General features: G+C 43.2%; 1 protein-coding gene across 4 annotated transcripts in view; it reads right to left on the reverse strand.

Moving 5' to 3' along the window:
• MICAL2 (microtubule associated monooxygenase, calponin and LIM domain containing 2) overlaps positions 1–20,026 on the reverse strand; it is a 290,110-nt gene that overhangs the window by 176,156 nt on the left and 93,928 nt on the right. For all 4 annotated transcript variants that reach the window (XM_060261096.1, XM_060261098.1, XM_060261097.1 and 1 more), the window contains exon 3: positions 4,706–4,913. In XM_060261096.1, coding sequence (XP_060117079.1) covers positions 4,706–4,913 — 208 coding nt within the window. The remainder of the gene's footprint in view (positions 1–4,705; positions 4,914–20,026) is intronic.

Raw genomic sequence — 20,026 nt, forward strand, 5'->3', positions numbered from 1 at the left:
CTTGTTCTCTAGTTAGTGAATCATCTGCTGTGGTATACCGCAGTGCCTCTAAACTGATGACCCTACCCATTTATTATTGCTTATCCTGAGGTTTTTTCTTTGGAAAAATTGATTGTATTTGGACCTAACTGAATATTTATCTGCTAAATTGAATTGATATATAAATTTTGCCAATTAATAAGATAGACTGTGAGGGGGAGAGGGTTTTTAAAATTAATTGGCTAGGATAAAATTATTAGTGGTAGGAATAAGTTTTAGTTAGGTCCTAGGCAATATTAGTGGATAGAGTGTTAGGTTAAGTGAGTGGGTGGGAGGAGCAGGATACGTTGATGTGCACACTGCTGGTGATCTGAGACTCTGTGAAGACCATCAGTAAGAGATGTCTGGTCAGGGGATTCCAGAGCTCCTGGGGAAGGGAAAGTACAGTGGTGGGAGCAGGCAAAGTTGGAATGGAAGGCGACTGAGACACAAGAGGCCTCGCTCCCCTTCCAGCCTGTGTCCCATCCCAAGTATAGCGGGTATGGGGGCCAAGTGGAAACACTCAACTCTGTCCCTGGTACTGTGCAATGCCAGGTCCATAAATAATAAAACCTGAGTCCTGCAGGATTTTTTAATCAGGCAGGACATGGACCTGGCTTGCGTGATGGAGACCTGGGTGCGGGATGGAGAGACGGATTGCTCTCTCCCAAGTAGCCCCACCTGGGTTCTCCATTCTTCACCAGGCTCGGACTAGCGGGCGGGGTGGGGGGGTGGCCTTTTTTATATGGGAGGATTGCTCCTTCAGGGCGCTTCCGCCGCCAAAGATCGTGGGCATAGAGTGTGCTGGCCTGATGTGGGATGTTGGGGAGAGTTTGGCAATCTGGCTGGTGTACCGTCTGCCTAACACACCAGCCGGTGCCTTACTGTCCCTGATGGAGGCTGTAGCAGGCTGGGCATTGGAGCATCCTCAGCTTATAGTCCTGGGTGACTTCAATGTCCATGTCGAGGACACGGCTTCCACTCGGGCAATGGACCTAGTGGTTTCTATGGCAGCACTGGGACTCTCCCAATATATAACAGCGCCCACACATCGAGACGGACACACATTAGACCTGATCTTTGCGGTGGGAGTTGTAGTGGATCAGATTTCTGCCGAGGCAGTGCCATGATCTGACCACTATGCCCTGAGGGCCCGTGTGGATATTCCACCCCACCGGTGAGCAAGTCTTAGTTCTCCCACGAAGCCAGATGGACTCCCTGCGGCTTCAAATGGTTTTACGGGATCCCTGGCCCTCTGGTGACTCATTGGATGAGCTGGTGGAGATCTGGAATAACCAGCTCTCTACAGCCATCAACGAGCTCCCCGACATCCTCTTCATCCTTGTTCACGATCCGCTCCGTGGTATACCCCAGAGCTGCGATCAATGAAACGGCGATTAAGACGACTTGAGAGACAATGGCGACGCACTTGCGACAAAGCTATGAGAACATCTTATAGGTCATTTATGCGGACCTATAAGATGGCAGTCCGGGCCACAAAGAAGACAAACTTTGCGTCCTGAATTGCGTCTGCGACCTCGCGCCCAGCACAATTGCTTAGTATAATTCAGTCACTAACAACTTTACCGCAGGGTAAACCAAATGTTAGAGAATTGGAAATTGGTTGTGAGGCTTTTGCAAGTTTTTTCTTCCTGCCATAATTGATACAGTGAAAGAACTTGGGGCACTGAGTGCGTCTTCTGGTCCAATTCTAGATTTCTTCAATCCACTCAGCCTGGAGGAAGTCGACAGGATCCTTTTTGCTGTACGCCCTACAACCTGTGGGTTGGACCTGTGCCTGTCCTGGCTTATAAAAGCTAGCCAGGTGTTGCTACTTGAGCCACTACAAGGTATTGTCAACAGATCCCTGGTAGAAGGGATCTTTCCCACACCTCTTAAAGAGGCTGTGGTCCATTTCCTCTTGAAAAAACCATCAGCAGATCCGGCCATATTGGCGAACTATCGGCCGATATCAAACCTTCCCTTTTTGGGTAAGGTTATAGAGCGAGTGGTGGCAACTCAGCTACAGGGATTCCTGGATGACACTTCTGCACTGGATCCATTCCAGTCCAGCTTTCGACCAGGTCACGGGACGGAGACGGTTCTGGTTGCCCTCATAGATGACCTCATGTGACATCTGGATTGGGGTGGCTCAGCAGTGCTGTTATTATTAGATCTGTCAGCTGCATTTGATACGGTTGACCATCAGCTACTGATTAGCTGCCTTGCCGATGTGGGGATTCAGGGGTCCACTTTACAGTGGTTGGCCTCCTTTCTCCAAGATCGGGGACAAAGGGTGGTGATAGGGGAGGAGTCAGTCCAAAGTTCCGCAGGGCCTGCAAGACCACCCTTTTTAAACTTGCACACTTGGACTGCTAAGAAGATCGGTAATTAAAGATCCGCCAATGCGGTTTGAAGACCTATACCGCTGAATAACTGTACTTATTGGATTGGTTTTAATGTTATTAAGTTTAATGTTTTATATTGTTAAATCTAAAGGTTTTTATCTAATATTATATGTTTTTATAAAATGTTGTTAGCCGCCCTGAGCCTGCCGAGGTGGGGAGGGCGGGATATAAATAAAATTTATTATTATTATTATTATTAAAGGCACCCACTTATATGTGGTGTGCCACAGAGTGCAGTTCTGTCCCCGATGTTATTTAACATCTATATGCGCCCCCTTGCCCAGATTGTCAGGAGGTATGGGCTGGGATGTCACCAATATGCAGATTACACCCAGCTCTATCTATTGATGGGTGGCCAGTCTGACTGTACCCTGGAAAATCTAGACCTGGCTCTTCAGGTCATAGCATCTTGGCTCAGGCTGAGTCGGCTGAAGCTGAATGCAATGAAGACGGAGGTTCTCTACCTGAGCCAGGGTAGTCCGGGGGGGGAGGGAGATCTTTCTGTCGGCTCTTGATGGGGTGTCACTAATATCGGCCCCTAAGGTCAAGAGCTTGGGGGTGCTCCTTGAGCCTTCTCTTACAATGAAGGCCCAGGTAGCAGCCACTACTAGATCACCTTTTTTCATCTCTGGCAGGTGCGGCAGTTGGCCCCTTTCCTGGAGCATGATAACTTAGCAATGGTGATCCATGCCACGGTCACCTCAAGAATAGATCACTGTAATGCTCTCTACATGGGGCTACCCTTGACACTGACTCAGAAACTACAACTAGTGCAGAACGCTGCGGCACGGCTGTTACTGGGGCTTCCCCGATGGGAGTACATTCGGCCAGTGCTGAAAGAGCTGCACTGGCTACCTGTTGTGTTCCAAGTCTGTTTCAAGATGTTGGTATTGACCTTTAAAGCCCTCTATGATCAGGGGCCTGTCTATCTGCAGGACCGCCTTTTTCCACATGTTCCCCAGAAAACACTGTGTTCAGGGGCAAACAATCTATTGTCCATCCCTGGACCAAAGAAGGCTAGGTTGCATTTGAGCTGAGCTAGGGCCTTCTCGGTGGTAACACCAGAATTGTGAAATGCTCTCCCAGAGACCACAAGGGCCCTGCAGGATCTTTCCACTTTCCGCAGGGCCTGTAAGACCGAATTGTTCCAACAGGCCTTTGATATCTAACTGGGAGAGAACTGCCACCCGACATCATATAGAGTACTAGGTGATCACCGTCAGAAAAGAAGAACTCGCTTATATTGTAGTGATACAGCAATACGAAATGGTTTTAAAATCTTAAATTGTAATTATGTTTTATTGGTTTTATCTTGTGAATATGAATGTTGTTAGCCGCCCTGAGTCCGCTTGCGGAAAGGGCGGGATAGAAATTTAAAGTAATAATAATAATTATCTACTGAACTACACTAGATGATGATGATGATGATGATGATGTGGTGGTAGGGTTGGTACTCTAACCTGAATTGATCACACTACCATTTTTGGAGACAAAGAGAGCTACATTCACAAGACATGGCCACCCGCTGTCTTCAATATTTAATGACTTTTTTGGTTGCACACAGCAGTCATTGCATGATGGGCAGGGGGACTTGCAATGATACCAGAAATTGGTGAAGGCTCCCATGTTATTTACAATCCTCTTCAAGATCCCCTGAGCCCCAATGACAACATTTTAAGGATGTAATGAATTGAAGAAGGCGGGAGTAGGAAGGTGTAATTCCAGAAGCAGAACTCTAGCTGGGTAAAATAGTTTCCATACTAATGTTTGAGCCCAAATAAATATTTAGGAAAGAGAAAGGTCCCTTCAAAATATAAAGCCCATTATTTGCAAGTAAATGCATAGCAAAAGCAAACTACCAATATGAAAGGCTTCTTATGTATAAAAATAAAAGTTAAAAAGAGCTCTGTTAACTTTGGTGAAAGTTTGAAAGTGTATTTCAGCATCAAATCCGTATAATAATTATACAAAGCAAATGAGATATAGAAATTCACTGAACTATCTAATTCCCTGTTTGGCATGTTAGGCAAAATTGCTTGGCATGAACTGTTTTGTGTTTGCAGTTTAACACATCTGTGATATACTGGCATACCATATCAGGTAAACCAGGGCAATTCTGAACAAGCTTAACTGGATTAAACATAATTTATTTGCACAAAACTTGGCAATTAATTGCACCAAATACATCTGACATGAAAAAAAAATTAGCATCAGTCTGTACAGAATGTGCATCTTTTAATCAAACACAGCAAACTGGCTCTGATGGCCAGTATACTTACTAATATGATCTATGGATCCTGCACAGAACTTCCCATAAAACTTTTTGGCTCCCAGGCTTCGAAGGTCCTGAATAGTAAAAGGCCAAAGATGAAGCACATTGTTTCTTGAAAAAGTGTCCCGCTTCTCCACAACAACAACTTTGACTCCCAGGAAGGCAAGTTCTATGGCAGTTCGCAAACCACAGGGACCTCCTCCAACAATCAAGCACTGAGGGGAGAGGGGGAAAAGAAAGCAATTATAAAAGGGTCATCCATTTTAAAGTCTATTTCCAAAGATCTTCTGAACCATTCAATGAAACTTTTCTTGGTTTGCTTCCCCACCCACCCACCCTGCCATTTCTGAAAGTCAAGATAAATCAGCCTACAATGTAATTGTAATTAAATTTACTTGTAAATTATCCTACCAGGGCCAGATATCAAGAAAGCTAGGAGAGGTGGTTCTTAGTGGTAGTATCCCCTGCTATGATGGAATGGGTCTCCATGTAAGGACTTCTCAGAAATCCAAGATTGATAACCTTTGGGAAACTCTGGCCCTTTCTCCATTTACAGTTTGACCCTGTATTTCTCCGCAATCAAAAGTGACCTTCTACATTACATACTGCCTTCAGTTCTTCCTTGCCTCACAGTTTCCTGTAGCTTCTACACTTGTTTGGTGGGAATGTGTCCCAACTCTGCTTCCATGCTGCCTTTGCTCTGATGTTCTCAAAACCTGTTTTGGCCCAGACTTTCCTCCGGATGTGGATCTAACTTAACCAAGTAGAGAATGAGGATAAATGGGCAATTTTCACAGTGGAAGATGGTAAGCAGTGGGGTGCCACAGGGTTCAGTACTGGGTCCCATGCTCTTTAACTTGTTCATCAATTATTTGGAGTTGGGAGTAAGCAGTGAAGTGGCTAAGTTTGCAGATGACGCTAAATTGTTCAGGGTGGTGAAAACCAGAGAGGATTGTGAGGCACTCCAAAGGGATCTGTTGAGGCTGGGTGAGTGGGCGTCAAGATAGCAGATGAGGTTCAATGTGGCTACATGCAAAGTAATGCACATTGGGGCCAAAAATCTTAGCTATAAATACAAGTTGACGGGATGTGAACTGGCAGAGACTGACCAAGAGAGAGATCTTGTGGTCGTGGTAGATAATTCACTGAAAATGCCAAGACAGTGTGCGATTGCAATAAAAAAGGCCATCACCATTGCTGGGAGTTATTTAGAAGGGAACTGAAAACAAATCAGCCAGTATCATAATGCCCCTGTATAAATCAATGTTGCAGCCTCATTTAGAAATTAATGTTTAATGTTTCTAATGTAACTGTTTTATTGTTGGTGCACCATTGGTCACCGTATTGTTAGCCGCCCTGAGCCTGCTTCGGCAGGGGAGGGCGGGGTACAAATAAAATTTATTATTATTATTATTATTATTATTATTATTATTATTATTATTATTAGAGTACTGTGTACAATTCTGGTCTCTGCACCTCAAAAAGGATATTATAGCATCGGAAAAAGTCCAGAAAAGGGCAACTAGAATGATTAAAGGGTTGGAACACTTTCCCTATGAAGAAAGGTTAAAACGCTTGGGGCTCTTTTGTCGACTGCGGGGTGACATGATAGAGGTTTACAAGATTATGCATGGGATAGAGAAGGTAGAGAAAGAAGTACTTTTCTCCCTTTCTCACAATACAAGAACTTGTGGGCATTCAATGAAATTGCTGAGCAGTCAGGTTAGAACTGATAAAATGAAGTACTTCTTCACCCAAAGGGTGATTAACGTGTGGAATTCACTGCCACAGGAGGTGGCAGCGGCTACAAGCATAGACAGCTTCATGAGGGGAATGGATAAGCATATTATCAGTGGCTATTAGCCAGTTTATTTTTGGAACTCTCTGTCTGGGGCATTGATGCTCTGTATTCTTGTGCTTTTGGGGGGGGGGCACAGTGGAAGGGCTTCTAGCCCGACTGGTGGACCTATTGATGGCACTTGGTTTTTTTTGTCTCTGTGCGATAGTGTTGGACTGGATGGGCCATTGGCCTGATCCAACATGGCTTCTCTTATGTTCTTAACTTTCCTGTCAAGTTTTCAAGTGTCCAGGAAAGGGCAACTAGAATGATTAAAGGGCTGGAACACTTTCCCTATGAAGAAAGGTTGAAATGCTTGGGACTCTTTAGCTTGGAGAAACGTCGACTGCGGGGTGACATGATAGAGGTTTACAAGATAATGCATGGGATGGAGAAAGTAGAGAAATAAGTACTTTTCTCCCTTTCTCACAATACAAGAACTCGTGGGCATTCAATGAAATTGCTGAGCAGACAGGTTAAAACGGATAAAAGGAAGTACTTCTTCACCCAAAGGGTGATTAACATGTAGAATTCACTGCCACAGGAGGTGGTGGTGGCCACAAGCATAGCCACCTTCAAGAGGGGTTTAGATAAAAATATGGAGCAGAGGTCCATCAGTGGCTATTAGCCACAGTGTGTGTGTGTGTGTGTATATATATATATATAAATTTTTTTGCCACTGTGTGACACAGAGTGTTGGACTGGATGGGCCATTGGCCTGATCTAACATGGCTTCTTTTATGTTCTTATGTTCAAACTCCTCCCCAAAGCTCCATCCCACTTTTCATTGTTCACCTAAAGAGCACTGATTCAGGAAGCTACTAGGCTCCTTTTTCCTGCTTTTGCACCCTGGGATAAAAGCAGGAAAAATCTACACACACCCTGCCTCACCACACATGTCATGTGAAGGGGGAAGCGAGAGGCTATTTATTGACTGCATTACAGGTTCTCACACAACATGACAACTGTAGGTGCAGGGGTGTGTGTAAGAATGGAATGCCAATTGCTATGTGGGGGAGAAGGATGCAAGACCCAAAGCAGAGAGAAAAAGTGGGATGTGGTAGTGGGAGACTGCCAGGTGAAACGCTTGTATCAAATGAAACACCAGTTCTGAGGCACCCTAAGGGGGCGGTGGAGTTCAGGCACTGTAGTCCATCCATCCCTCTCCCTCCTCCACTGGCTACTCCCCTTCCCTTTCTTTTGTCCCCAAAATGCAAAAACCACCTACAGCCCCTCCTAAACCAATGCATATATTGCACGATCTCTTCAGGGTCAGCACCCCTGGATGGAAAACAAGTGATGCTCCCACCCTGTCAAGAGACCCAGCAAAAAAGCTGAGGTGGTGATGAGAATCTCTTTCCCTCTGCCAGCCATTTCCTTCCTAATCCAGCTTCCCTCCTGAGGAAAACCAGCCCTCTGGCTGTGGTTGCCAACTCCAATGACAGGAAATAAAAATGTCTTGTTCCTGGAGTGGAGACTGAATGTGCAGAAATGGGCAGCAACTCCTTTGGGTAGCAAAAGGTCAATAATAAGCATCTCTTCCCCCCTCCCAGGTTGTTGGCAGCCCTGCCCACTTCTCCCCCCCCACCCCGGAATAAAAGCCCAGTTCCAACCAGACCCAAAGTAAAGCCTGTGTGTGTGTATGTGTGCACTCCTAACAGTAGCACCTTGACTGGGGTTTCAAACCCCCCACCTATGACCAGCCAATCTCGAGAGAGAGCTGAATTGAACCTCCAGTCACAGACCCAGTGTATCTGATTCAGGCCTCCCTCCCACGTCTCAGCACCTCCGAGATGAGTGGACAGGTGTAGCTTGCTACATGCTTTAGCACCCAGGGGTGCAAAATCAAGAAAGAAAAAGACCTCCCCCTGCATGCCTCTGGGGGTCTAGGAGAGGTGCAGGCCAGCGGGGCTTTCTTCCACACTCCTCACTCCAATGTCTACAAAACCTTCTATCGCAGTTTACCACAATTTCGAGCTTAAAAAGAAACACCTCAAAATCTACTATACTTCCAATTAACCTATCTTCATTGACAACAACAATTCTTAAAGAAAATTCCACATTTCAATGGTCACACACCTCTTTGCCTTATTTGGGCATTCTTCTCACACCTAATATTTAAGATTTGTTGAAAATCAACTATTTCAACAAATTTCAGGACACTAAATCAGATCTTGGAAGGTGGGAGAAATTGTCACTCAACTGGTATGATCGATACCACTTAATAAAATCATTTGTTCTTCCTAAACTTCTCTCTCTCTTCCGCTACCTTCCTTTGGACATTCCTTTGTCTACACTGAAGCAATGGCAATCTCAATGGCATCACAAAAAGCCAAGGACTGGCTTCAAAACCTTAAGATTACACTATACTCAAGGAGGCTTGAATTTTCCGGATGTGATACTCTACCACAGAACTGCTATATTTCAGTTGCAGTAAAGATTATTAGAAATGTTGATTACGCAGACTGGACTCTAACTTTACTTCCATTGATCTATCCCATGTCTGTCCCAGAAATCTTTTGGTCATCTTCCTCATCGAGACCTAGAAAAGTATAGCAGAATCCACTGTTTTCCATTTTACTCAAAACATGGGAAGCATTGAAGCACAAACTCTTACCAAAAATCTCTAGGCATACTACATTTCTGCAACAAAATTGGTTTCCCTCAACTTCGAATTCCATACCCATGTCAAAGTGGAGACAAGCCAGAATCACAAGATTAAAAGACTTGGCATCGAATCAGGAACTTCTTCCAAAACAGATGCTTGAGCATCAGTTAAAGGTAAAAATCCCATGGGTTTTTTTTTATTTTCAATTATGACATGTAGCTTCACAGATAAAGCTTTCTTCAATATTGCAGTTTCCTCAGACAGCCTTTAAAAAACTACTAGATACGACTGATTGTGACTTTCGGGGAATGACTTCACAAATCTACAAAATATTGCTTACTAATACCAACCAAAAATACTCCACTATCAACAATCTTGGAACAGAAACTGTGTTACAGAACTTACAGAAGAGCACTGGTCAGAAATTTGGAAATCTGCTTTTGCCAATTCATCATCTTGTAATATGAAGCTACAGAACTTCAAGATTTTAACCCTATGGTACCTAAGCCCCCAAAGACTTGCTTCAATTTCCTCATTATATTCCAACCTCTAGAAAGAGGTTCTGTTGAGTACCCCCACCCCCTTGCTGTCTTCCCACCCACTCAAGTGAAGGTATTCACTCCCCCCCCCACCTCAAGGGGAGCTGATCTCTACCATCTGGAGAGCAGTTGCAATTTTGAGTGATCTCCAGCCTTCACCTTGAAATTGGCAACAGTGCTTCCCCAGGAGGAAATCGCATTCTACCTGTCTGAAGTCCCACCCCTCCTCAAACCCTATCCCTTAAATCTCCAGGAATTCCCTAACCTGGAGTTGGCAACCAGGCCTGTAGCCAGAAAATTTGGGGTGGAGGGGCCCTTGAGGTAAGAAATTTGGTGGTGGGGGGCAGTGGGGTCAGATGGTCCCCTTTGCACAGAGGGTTCCTCGCAAACTCCACAAGTTTCCCTACCTCCTTCGTCCACCTGCCGGCTGCTGCCGAACCCTCCTTTCACCCCCCCCCCAGGCGCGGTGTCCACCCACTCCTTCCCTTCGCACCCCCCCCCAGCGGGCCGCGAACCGCCTTTGCCTCCTTCACCAGCCTGCTGCTATCACCACCGGCCCCACACTTCCTTTGCCTTCCATTTGCACTCCTCTCCAGCGTGCCACCCGCCTGCCACCATGGCCTGTGCCTCCTTCGCTGGCTCACCGCTGCCACTACTGCCACTCGCCCCTCCTTTCCCTTCTCTTCACCTCCCCCCACATGCAATCACAGCATACCACGCCTGGGCCCTGCCGTGATTGTGCAGACGGGGAGATAGGAAGGGAAAGGAGGGGTCAGCGGAGGAGGTGCGGTGCGTGGGAGGGTGCAAGTTCAACGGCGCTAAACAGAGGGGCCCTACAGGGGGAAGGGGGGTTTAAAAGAGGGGCTGTGCCCCCCATGGCTACAGGCCTGTTGGAAACCCTATATCCTTCCCTTTATCTGCCCCTCTGATTTCAGTTTTCCATCACCTTCCCCATCCGTACAGCCTCTCTATAGGAAAAGGACAGTTGTTCTCCACAGTGTGTGTGGGGGGGAACCAAAGCAGCTTACATCATTCTCCTTTCCCCACTTTGATCTGAACAACAACCCTGTAAGGCAGGTTAGGCTGGAAGTCTGTGACTGGTCCAAAAATCACCCATTCAGCTTCCACAGCAAAAACCTGGGCCTAGCAGACCCCACTCCAAAGCCGTAACTCCTACACCTTCCTCAAACTCCAACACAGAATCTCCCACTAACCTGGAACTGGCAGCCATACTCAGGACTGGCCCCAATGAGTTCTGCCTCAGAGATACCTTTAGTGATATCTTTCAGACCAACAGTCTGTCTCTGAAAATGCTGTTGCCCTTAAGCAGAGAACTTCAATCTCTCTCTGTGTCTCGCTTTGCCTCCATATCTCTCTCTCTGTATCCGGTCTGTTGCCACAGGATGCCATTTTTCCCCCTTTCCAGTGGAGGATAGGGAGGAGTCCTCATCCAATCAAGGAAAGCCTTTCTCTGGCTGTTTCCCTTCTCCTCCTTCCCTCAGCCAATTGAGGGAAGGGATTCTTTGTCTCCACTGTGAATCAGTGTGACAGGCAACTCAGCCAATGGGACAGTAGGGAGAGCCAGTAACTGCCAGAACCAAGGTTGGTTGCTTTTTACTGACATAATCAGTTTTGCTGGCTAGCAACAGCCACTCGGGTGGGAGAGAGGAGCGGACTCAACCAATGGCATGCCAGTACCACAGTCCTACCCAGTCCCAACCAATTAGGTTGCTCCATTTTGCCAAGATGAAAGGACTTTTATTATATTATAGATAAGTCCTAAAGTCTGTCAGCTTCAATGCTAGTGGTTTTACTTTCAGTTTTATATTCCACTTTTCTCCTGAATCTGGACCCAAAGCAGCTTATCCCATCTTCCCCCTCCACCTTATCATTACAACTATCTTTTGAGGTACATTAGGCTGCAAGATCATGATGGGTCCAAGGTTATCCAGTGAGCTTCTATGTCCCAGGCTGCAATCTGATATGCTAACCACCATGCCATGTTGTATTATGAAATAGATATGATTCCACTTAAGGGAAAGGAAGTTAAGCATAGTCGCCCTGGCTTTAGTATTTGGATGGGAGACCAGTCCAGGGTTGCTTTGCAGAGGGAGGCAGTGTTTGTCCCTTCCCATGAAAACCCTACAGCATCACCATAAGTCAGCTGTGAAAAATGTTTCCATTTGCTAGTACAGGATGCTCTAGTATCTTATCTGGCACTCCCTTCACCCTCCATTCTGCTTTTTTCCCATGAGATAGTGACACAACGTGGAGCTTTGAAGTTTCAGTACCATCTAAGAATGTTTCAGCTATTTTTATTTATTTGCTGGGATTGTTTTTATCAATGTATGAATGTTTTAACTATTGTTCACCACCCTGAGCTCTGTGTTCTCAGAGAAGGGCAATTTATAAATTTGAATGAATAAATAAATAGTAGAAGGCTTCCTAGCATTAAGGAGGACCTTCCACCCCTTAGTCTGAGAAAACTACTCTGGATAATTCAATAGCCATGATGTCAAGCACAGCCCTTGCACCTCGTAGTAGAGAGTGGAGCTGCACACAATGCAGCAGGTCTGGGGCTGCAAAGAAATGTATGAATCTTCCTTGGGAAGCCAACTGTAGTGTTTGGAAACATGCATATCTCAGCCAGAAGGAGGTCGTTTATATACACCAAATTCTTTATGCAGAATCTTGTCCAGGACACTGGGAATCAGAGAGAATTGAGGGAAGTCATAGAACATAGGAAGTCCCTTCTCCACAGGAAGCATGGTTGGTTCCAGGCAGAGGTGGGAGGGTAAGGTTGGCATTCCTGAAGATTCCATTCAGTTAGTTCCAGCAGATGTAGGTCAGTCACCTCATTCATTTGGAAATGGGGAAAGACAATAAAGAAGATTTTCAATTCTGCAGGGTCTGTAAGAGCTCTTTCCACCTAGCTTTTGATTGATGTGATCAGAAACTGCTGCACTGAAGGAATAGCTAACTACCTGATGCCACAGACCTGTTCCTTATGTCCATCTGGAACATTCGGCTGTTACATTTATGATGCTGAAGAGGATATGAAAAAGATCTTCCACAGCTCGCCATCTTAACATTAATATTTATACTTGTAATATAGCACCTACATGTTTTTAGTGATGATGTTTGTTTTAAATGTTTTGTGTTATTAATTGCCAATTGGCCTGTAAGCTGCCCTGAGTCTGTTTTGGTGGAGAGAACAGGTTATAAAACAAACAAACAAAAAAAGGGTATTGCTGCCAAGAGTCCACTTGCAAAGAGGGTGGGATAGAAATCTAAGGCAATAAATAAATAAAAGTTGAGAAGTGGTTGCAGAGGGCCATGTAATTGGCTGGATAGGCTGTGGTACCAGAATCAGAACTGATTGGGTCTGAGGAATCAACTCGGAGTGACAAGCTGGTTGCAACATTCCTGTGTGCTCCTCCCCCCCCCCCCCCCCGCCTTCATTTTTCTCTCTCCTCTGGGAAACAAAGGATGGGAAATTGCCATAAGATCCCAGTTTCTAATGAGCTAAGAGGCTACCTATTGCCAGGACAAGGGACACAGACAAAAGGATCCTGCCTCTAGCACAATGGTATGATTGAATTATTTTGTTCTATCCCTCTAGCTAATACCTATTCTAATGTTTGTCTATATTAACATAACCAATTTCCCTTCTGCCATACTATAGAATTTCTAGTGCATCCCTCCTCCAAGTAATCACTTTAAGTAAATCTTCCAAAATCTGCATTCTCCTCTTCAGGCCAGGCTATCAAGGAACTATTATCTAGGCAGCTCTACCAACTACCACCTTATAGAATTTGCCATCACATCTATTAAGACAAATCCTTCTTTTTGTCTAACACCTGGGAGAACACAGACCTTATTTTTGTCAGGATCTCCTGAAACCATTAAGTCTTTTGTCATATTAGTCCATCCACATTTACATAGCTTCAGGATACATTTTTGGTTATAAATACATCCCATTTTTGTCATGATCTGTGTTCTGCTGACCACTCACAACACAGCACCCCTGATCCATGTCAGGTCTTTCCGTTCTACATGCACCCCTCCTTTTCATCCATCTTCAGGCTGACCATTCTCCAAGATCTGGTATAGTATTACCCCATCTCTCCCTCCTCTAATGCACCCACTCCTTTCTGTGTTTCCATATCTTGTGTGTAAGCCACCCCTTTTCTGTGTGTATGTTTGAATGTTATTTTTTTCTTTTATAAATAAAATCCATTTTATTTTATTCATTGGCCTGGTCACTGACTCTAATAAGGTCTATTTGGGACTACCTATGTAACATAGATAATAGGTCCTTATTTGTCCCACCTCTTTCTATGCTTTGCTTTTTGAAGCTTATTTCCCCAAATAAAATATTAAAGGCAAATATTTATAATTCTGTCAGGAGAAACAAGAGGCCTCCCCTTCAAAAAGACAAAGATAAAAGTAAAGGCTGGATAGGAATCATCCAGTGGTTGGCCTGCTCAAGAGTGGGACTGCACAGAAGTCTAAAGATGAACTCATGTAACATCAATAGTAAGAGCTGTTAACAGCATTGGGAAAACAATCACTAGCTTCTTTTATTCTTCAAGGGGACAATATGTACCTTCAGCACGCAGAGTATTTAAAGTAGCTGGCCATTTGTGATATGCAGCTGTTATACAGATAGAGGCTGTTACTGAGCATATTGATTGACTAAATTTCTTTGTGGTCTATCAGGGTCTCTCAGAAGTGTGGCCAACATTGTTCTAAGAGCTGAAGTAGGTGAAGTCTCATATGAAGCTAGAACATGGAAGAGGGCATTTAATTTAAAGATCTGGAGCTAAGTTTGCCTAGTCTCATTAAATCAGACAATCATAAAAGCAACTGAGATAAATTGGTAAAAGATAAGCTAATGTGCCGAGAGATTTCAGTAGAATTGATGAGGAAAGTAAATGTTGATGAGCTAAGACATCTGATTGAAATTCATTTGAAATATCTGGATTATAAAAGTACGGCAATAGGGTCAAGAAGAGTTTGCTCAAACTTCACCGTTTGAGGCTCTTAAGCTAGGAGTTCCTTTTTTTTCTTTTTTTTTTTCAAATTGCCATTCCCTACCAGTGAACATCCCAATGTATTTGTATGATCTAACATACCATAACTATAGACACGCCTTTATGATGGTACATCTTAACGCTCTACCATTGGCAGTCCTGACAGGTAGGTGCTATTGGGGCAACATATTATTGGGTTGGACAGAGTTTTAGGAATATTGTTTCAAGGTTAAAATAAAGTTGAAGGACACTTTGACTAGTCATATGGAAAGGTTCTCAGGCATTCTTCTGGAGAATGCCACTCCTTAGTACTTGAAATATAATAGCAGCAACACCTTGTAAATGGATAAATTGTTTACCTTTATTTCCCACACCATTGTAAAAGAAGAAGATCAAAGATAACATGTCTAACTACAACACCTTCACTATGACTAGCTAAAATGCTTTCACATATTTGAGACTTGTTTTTTTTACTAAGCCTAGTAATACTTGGAACCAGGGCTTTTTTGGTAGCAAAAGCCCAGCAGGAACTCATTTGCATATTAGGCCACACCCCCGGCATTACCATTGGTTTGCATAGGGCTTTATAATAGAAAAAGTCTAGGAAGATCTCATTTGCATGTTAGGCCACCCCCCTGACACCTAGCCAGCTGGAACTGCGTTCCTGCTAAAAAAAAGTCCTGCTTGGAACAAAAGCTAGGAATAAACTCCCTCCTACCTCTCCATGCTCTAGTAATAAACTCTATACAAAAAAACAACCAGTTATCAAGTGGAAATCAAGCAGTTCTAAGTATATTTGTGGCAGTAACATGAAAGATGCAGAAAGGGCAGAACCCTGCTGACTAGACTTTTTCAGGGCAAACAACAATCCTTTTCTCTATTAATCTACACATTACTTTGCTTAAAGAGTTCCAGTTTCACATTCTCAGGGTGCAGGCAGGCAGGAGTCCAAAGCCAGTCCAAGGTCAAAGTCCAGGAAGTCAAGCAGGAGCCAAGTCACCAATGCAGAATCACACACCGGAATCAGAAGTCAATGTCCAAAAGCCAAAAGGTCAGGGTGCCAAGGAAATCAAGCAGGTCAGGATCAGGAAGGAGTATGAATGCAAGCCAGAGAATAGAGTTGTTGCTTCCACAAGATTACCAGTTCCTGTGTAATGTACTGAGAACCGAGACGGTTGGAAGGCATAAATAAACATAGTTTATTCTGTAGCACATTACAAGAGAGAGCACATGCGGGCCGGGCCCCGCTTATATACATTACCCGGAACAGCCCCCTCCCTCGACCAGGCCAATCCTGGTCAGTCAAACTTCCCGCCACAGATCTTGATGGGCGGGGCGACAGGCGAGCTCCATCCGGAGACCCGGGGGTCGCCTTCAGTAGCGATCGCCATGTGGCCTGATCCCTTATGTTCAATACATAACATCCTGAGTGGGAGCTATATGGGAGTCTCAATCAGCCTGCTCCCTGGGTGGCAGTGACTTTGCTAGAACTCAGGACTGAGAGATCTGAAGCACCGGCATGCCTCATGTCTTCGCTCTGAAAGTTCTTTCCAGAGCCTGCTTCGAACTCTTGAGATGGGAGGAGATCGATCGTCAACAGCTGATACTGGTGCCTGGAGAGTGATTGATGGGCCAGCTGCTGTTTGTTCAGTTGAGGAACTGGCTGGCAACTCTTCTAGCTCCTCTTTGTCAGAGCTCATGACATCCAGTTCTCTCCTCAGCTTCCTCTGAGAATTTTACCCACTCTGACTGCTGGATTAGCCCTTATGAAGATTCCCGATAAACCTTTCTAGGACATACCTAATTGCCTCTTACCCATCAAGTTTCTTGACATGTTGCCACCTTGAGTGGTATGACCCTAACTATCTTAGGCTTCCCACCTTGATTCAACAAACTTTCCTCTTGGAATTCCTGTTAGAAACTAACTCATCTATAAGCCTACGTTTTCTTGCACTTCAACTTTTCCCTTCTCAATCATCCTCTGCCTTCTTCACCTGCTTCTGTGCAACATCTGACTAAATAGATACTAGAGGCCCTAGTGATTTAAAATATATAGTTCATTCAAGAAGCAGGTCTGATTTTGGAAGTACCCTAAAAGTTAGCTGACCTAATCTGCAATGGCTTATTGTATCTTGCTGTTATAATACTGGAAGGCTATAAACAAATATACCTACAAAGTATATTTTCTATGCATGGCCTACAGTGAAGTCACTACTCAATAACCCATTGCCAGAAGACTGATATAATTTAGCCTAATTTAATGTCTTGATACAAAATGTTCAAAGAGTGAAACAGTTTGTTTTCTTTCAAGATAATTCTGTCTCCTTTGTATCATTACATCACCAAGACTTGCTAAAACAACTTGAAACTTAAAAGCCAAATCACACAAGCCAATCTAAAAGCAGAATGACTCTGCATTAACTCCTGAAAACACTTTTGCTTAATGACGACCCCTCTATCCACCAAATGCCAACAGGAAACAAAAACAGAAAACAAAGGAAACACCTGGATGTTCTCAGTATCCCTATCATAAGTTTAGAAATCTAATACTATCAAAATCTCCACACAAATCTAGTTTCCTGTTATATATGATGCCAAACAGGTATCCTGCCAAGTGTGCTTTTGAAATTCAGTAGTGAAAGTGGATGCAAGGTGCCTCATATATTGAGACACAGGCAGAATGGTGCAGACTACTTAAAAATACAATACTAACTATTCCACGCAGTTTCAAGAACAACAAAATTAATCTTTCCAGACAACTTCTGCTTTGTTATGGTGAAAGCTTTGTGCAGTCAATTGTGTACAGATGGAAAGCAGACCTGCCTGCCTGGAAGAGGTAATATTCACATAGCTAACCCTAACTGACACACTCCAGTGCAGGTAAATAGTAAATAGAAAGGGTTTGTGGCACAGTTAATATATTTTAATTGTCTCTAATTCACTATTCTGCTGAATAATAGTTTTTGCTCTGTGTGCCAGCTATCAGGTCTTCTATTACATTTACATCACATTTTCGGTGTGAACTGGTTTCTATGAGAGTCCCATCTAAGCAGCAGCAGCCAAACTCAGACCTTCTTAGCTTCAGGACAAAGCAGTAGACAAGTGCACCTTTAAGACCAACTAAGTTTTATTTAGAATGTTGGTCTTAAAGGTGAACTTGCCTACTGCTTTGTTCTATTGCTTCAGACCAACAAGGCTGCCACTGGGATCTATCTTCTTAGCTTCCGTAAGGTTACTTTGTTTCTTGCCATACAACATATCCTCAGACCAAGGATTCAAAGTACATATTCATATAGCCAAGCTCGTTATATATCAATAAATGGGTCAACTTTTTTTTACCATGTTTATTATCACAATCTATATTTGACAGTTTTGTGGTGGTGATCAACCATAACTTGCACATTTCCTAACGATACAGCAGTCACCAAAACTTTTCATCATCAGCTAAACACACTGAAGCCTGGGGAGATTCAGCTCCTGTTTTCTTCAGTCTGGTTTGGCCATATGAAGGACCAAGAAGTTCTCAATCAGTTTATCCTTGTGCTAGCTAAGGACTGGTCTCTGCTATATCATTTTGGTCTAGAGCAACCATTAGTTTTCTGGGAGTTGCTGCTTTACAGCTATTATATTCTGCCCCAGTGTAGCAAACACTCTTATCTTAGCTGGGAGCAGAGTTAAGAGGGGAACGTCTACATACATTCCCAGATAGATACTGATATCAGGAGACTTAAAAATAGGCAATAAGACAAACCAAGAGGAACAAGCAATAATTCAGGACTAGTTTAACTTTATCCACTTTCAAGAAAAACAGCCAGCTAGTGTCAGTATTATTCTCATAACTTCTAGCTCTGTTTCATCATCCAAATATCCAATGATGTTTTAGACAAACTGAGTTGACATTGCAAAGCCTTCTCGTCAATGTTATTAGAAGTCGATTTCACAGGAAACACAGAGGCAGTTAAGCCACTGCTTTGTCTTAGTCACTCTCTCTGAAACAAAATGTCACATCTAACGCAGAGACAAATTATGAGAATGCCCTGGCATCAAATGGCAGAAGTCATCAACAGAACCACCACTTCTAGGTACCATTAAACACATTGCCATGCCTTTCATCCACCTTTAAGAAAAAATCGATATCCATGTTCATTCATTATTATGGGAATGCTAATACAACAATACATTTAACCTCAGCCAATCATCACATATTAGAAGAGCCCCAATAAATGTGAGCACTCACTCCTGAGGTCATCAAACTGTTTGAATCTACAGTCACCTTTGGAATTCTGATTCAGTGTGATGGCCACAGCCACAAAATGGCTACTAGAGAAAGCAGAGCCAGTCACACCATGGCTGCTGCAACTTACCTTTACTCATAAAGTGAAAACCCTTGAGAGGGGTGTTTTAAAAAATCTGCACAGCCAATCAAACATCCAGTGGTCTATTAGAACCTTGCTAGGCAAAAGCTGCATCTGGCCCCAGTCACTTTCTCTCTTTTTTGTAACAAGTTTTTTATTATCATTATTATATAGGTAATGGATACGGGAGAGAAAAAAAGGGGTTATTATAATCAGAAAATAAAGTATCATCATCAGCTATTACATTTTGTCTTTGTCGAGGACACAATTTGATACTTATCACAAAAGTATATCTTTTCCTCTTAATTTCTTATCAATAATTTCTCAGAGTGTCAATATTGTATTCTTGTTTTTTTTAAGGAATGAAGCAGAAAAACATTCCCAAGCATGACAAATTATAGAAAGATTAAATAAGAATTTCAAAGTAACATATATGATTCTTTATTCATAGAATATACCCTACACATCACTTACTTGATATTATTGAATATATAAATGTGTAATATGTATATGTAATTATTAAATAAGCATTTTACATTAATATTGAGCATAATTTCTCCCCCTCTATATAATTATTCCAGGAGATGTCTTTTTTTTGTAATAAATAATACAAATTAGTAAAACAATTATTAACCTTGACCATAATATGCATAACATGCTTCCCATTTCTGCTGAAATTCTTCAACTGGTCTTTTATTTACTAGGTTTGTTAACTTTGGCATTACAGCATATTGAGCTAATTTATCACTCCTGGCCTCTTTTGTTGGGCAATCTTCAGTCTTCCAAATAGATGCAAACTGTTCTTGCTGCTGTTAATTTAAGTAATTCTTGTGATGTTTTTTCAACATTATCTGAAATCATTCCCAATAACATTGTCTCTGGGTTCAATGGGAATTTAAATTTAAGAATTTTCTGAATCTCTGCATGAATTTCAATCCAACAATGCTGCTTTT

Source organism: Heteronotia binoei, chromosome 21 (assembly GCF_032191835.1).
Source record: "Heteronotia binoei isolate CCM8104 ecotype False Entrance Well chromosome 21, APGP_CSIRO_Hbin_v1, whole genome shotgun sequence".
In the NCBI taxonomy this organism is placed as follows: domain Eukaryota; kingdom Metazoa; phylum Chordata; class Lepidosauria; order Squamata; family Gekkonidae; genus Heteronotia; species Heteronotia binoei.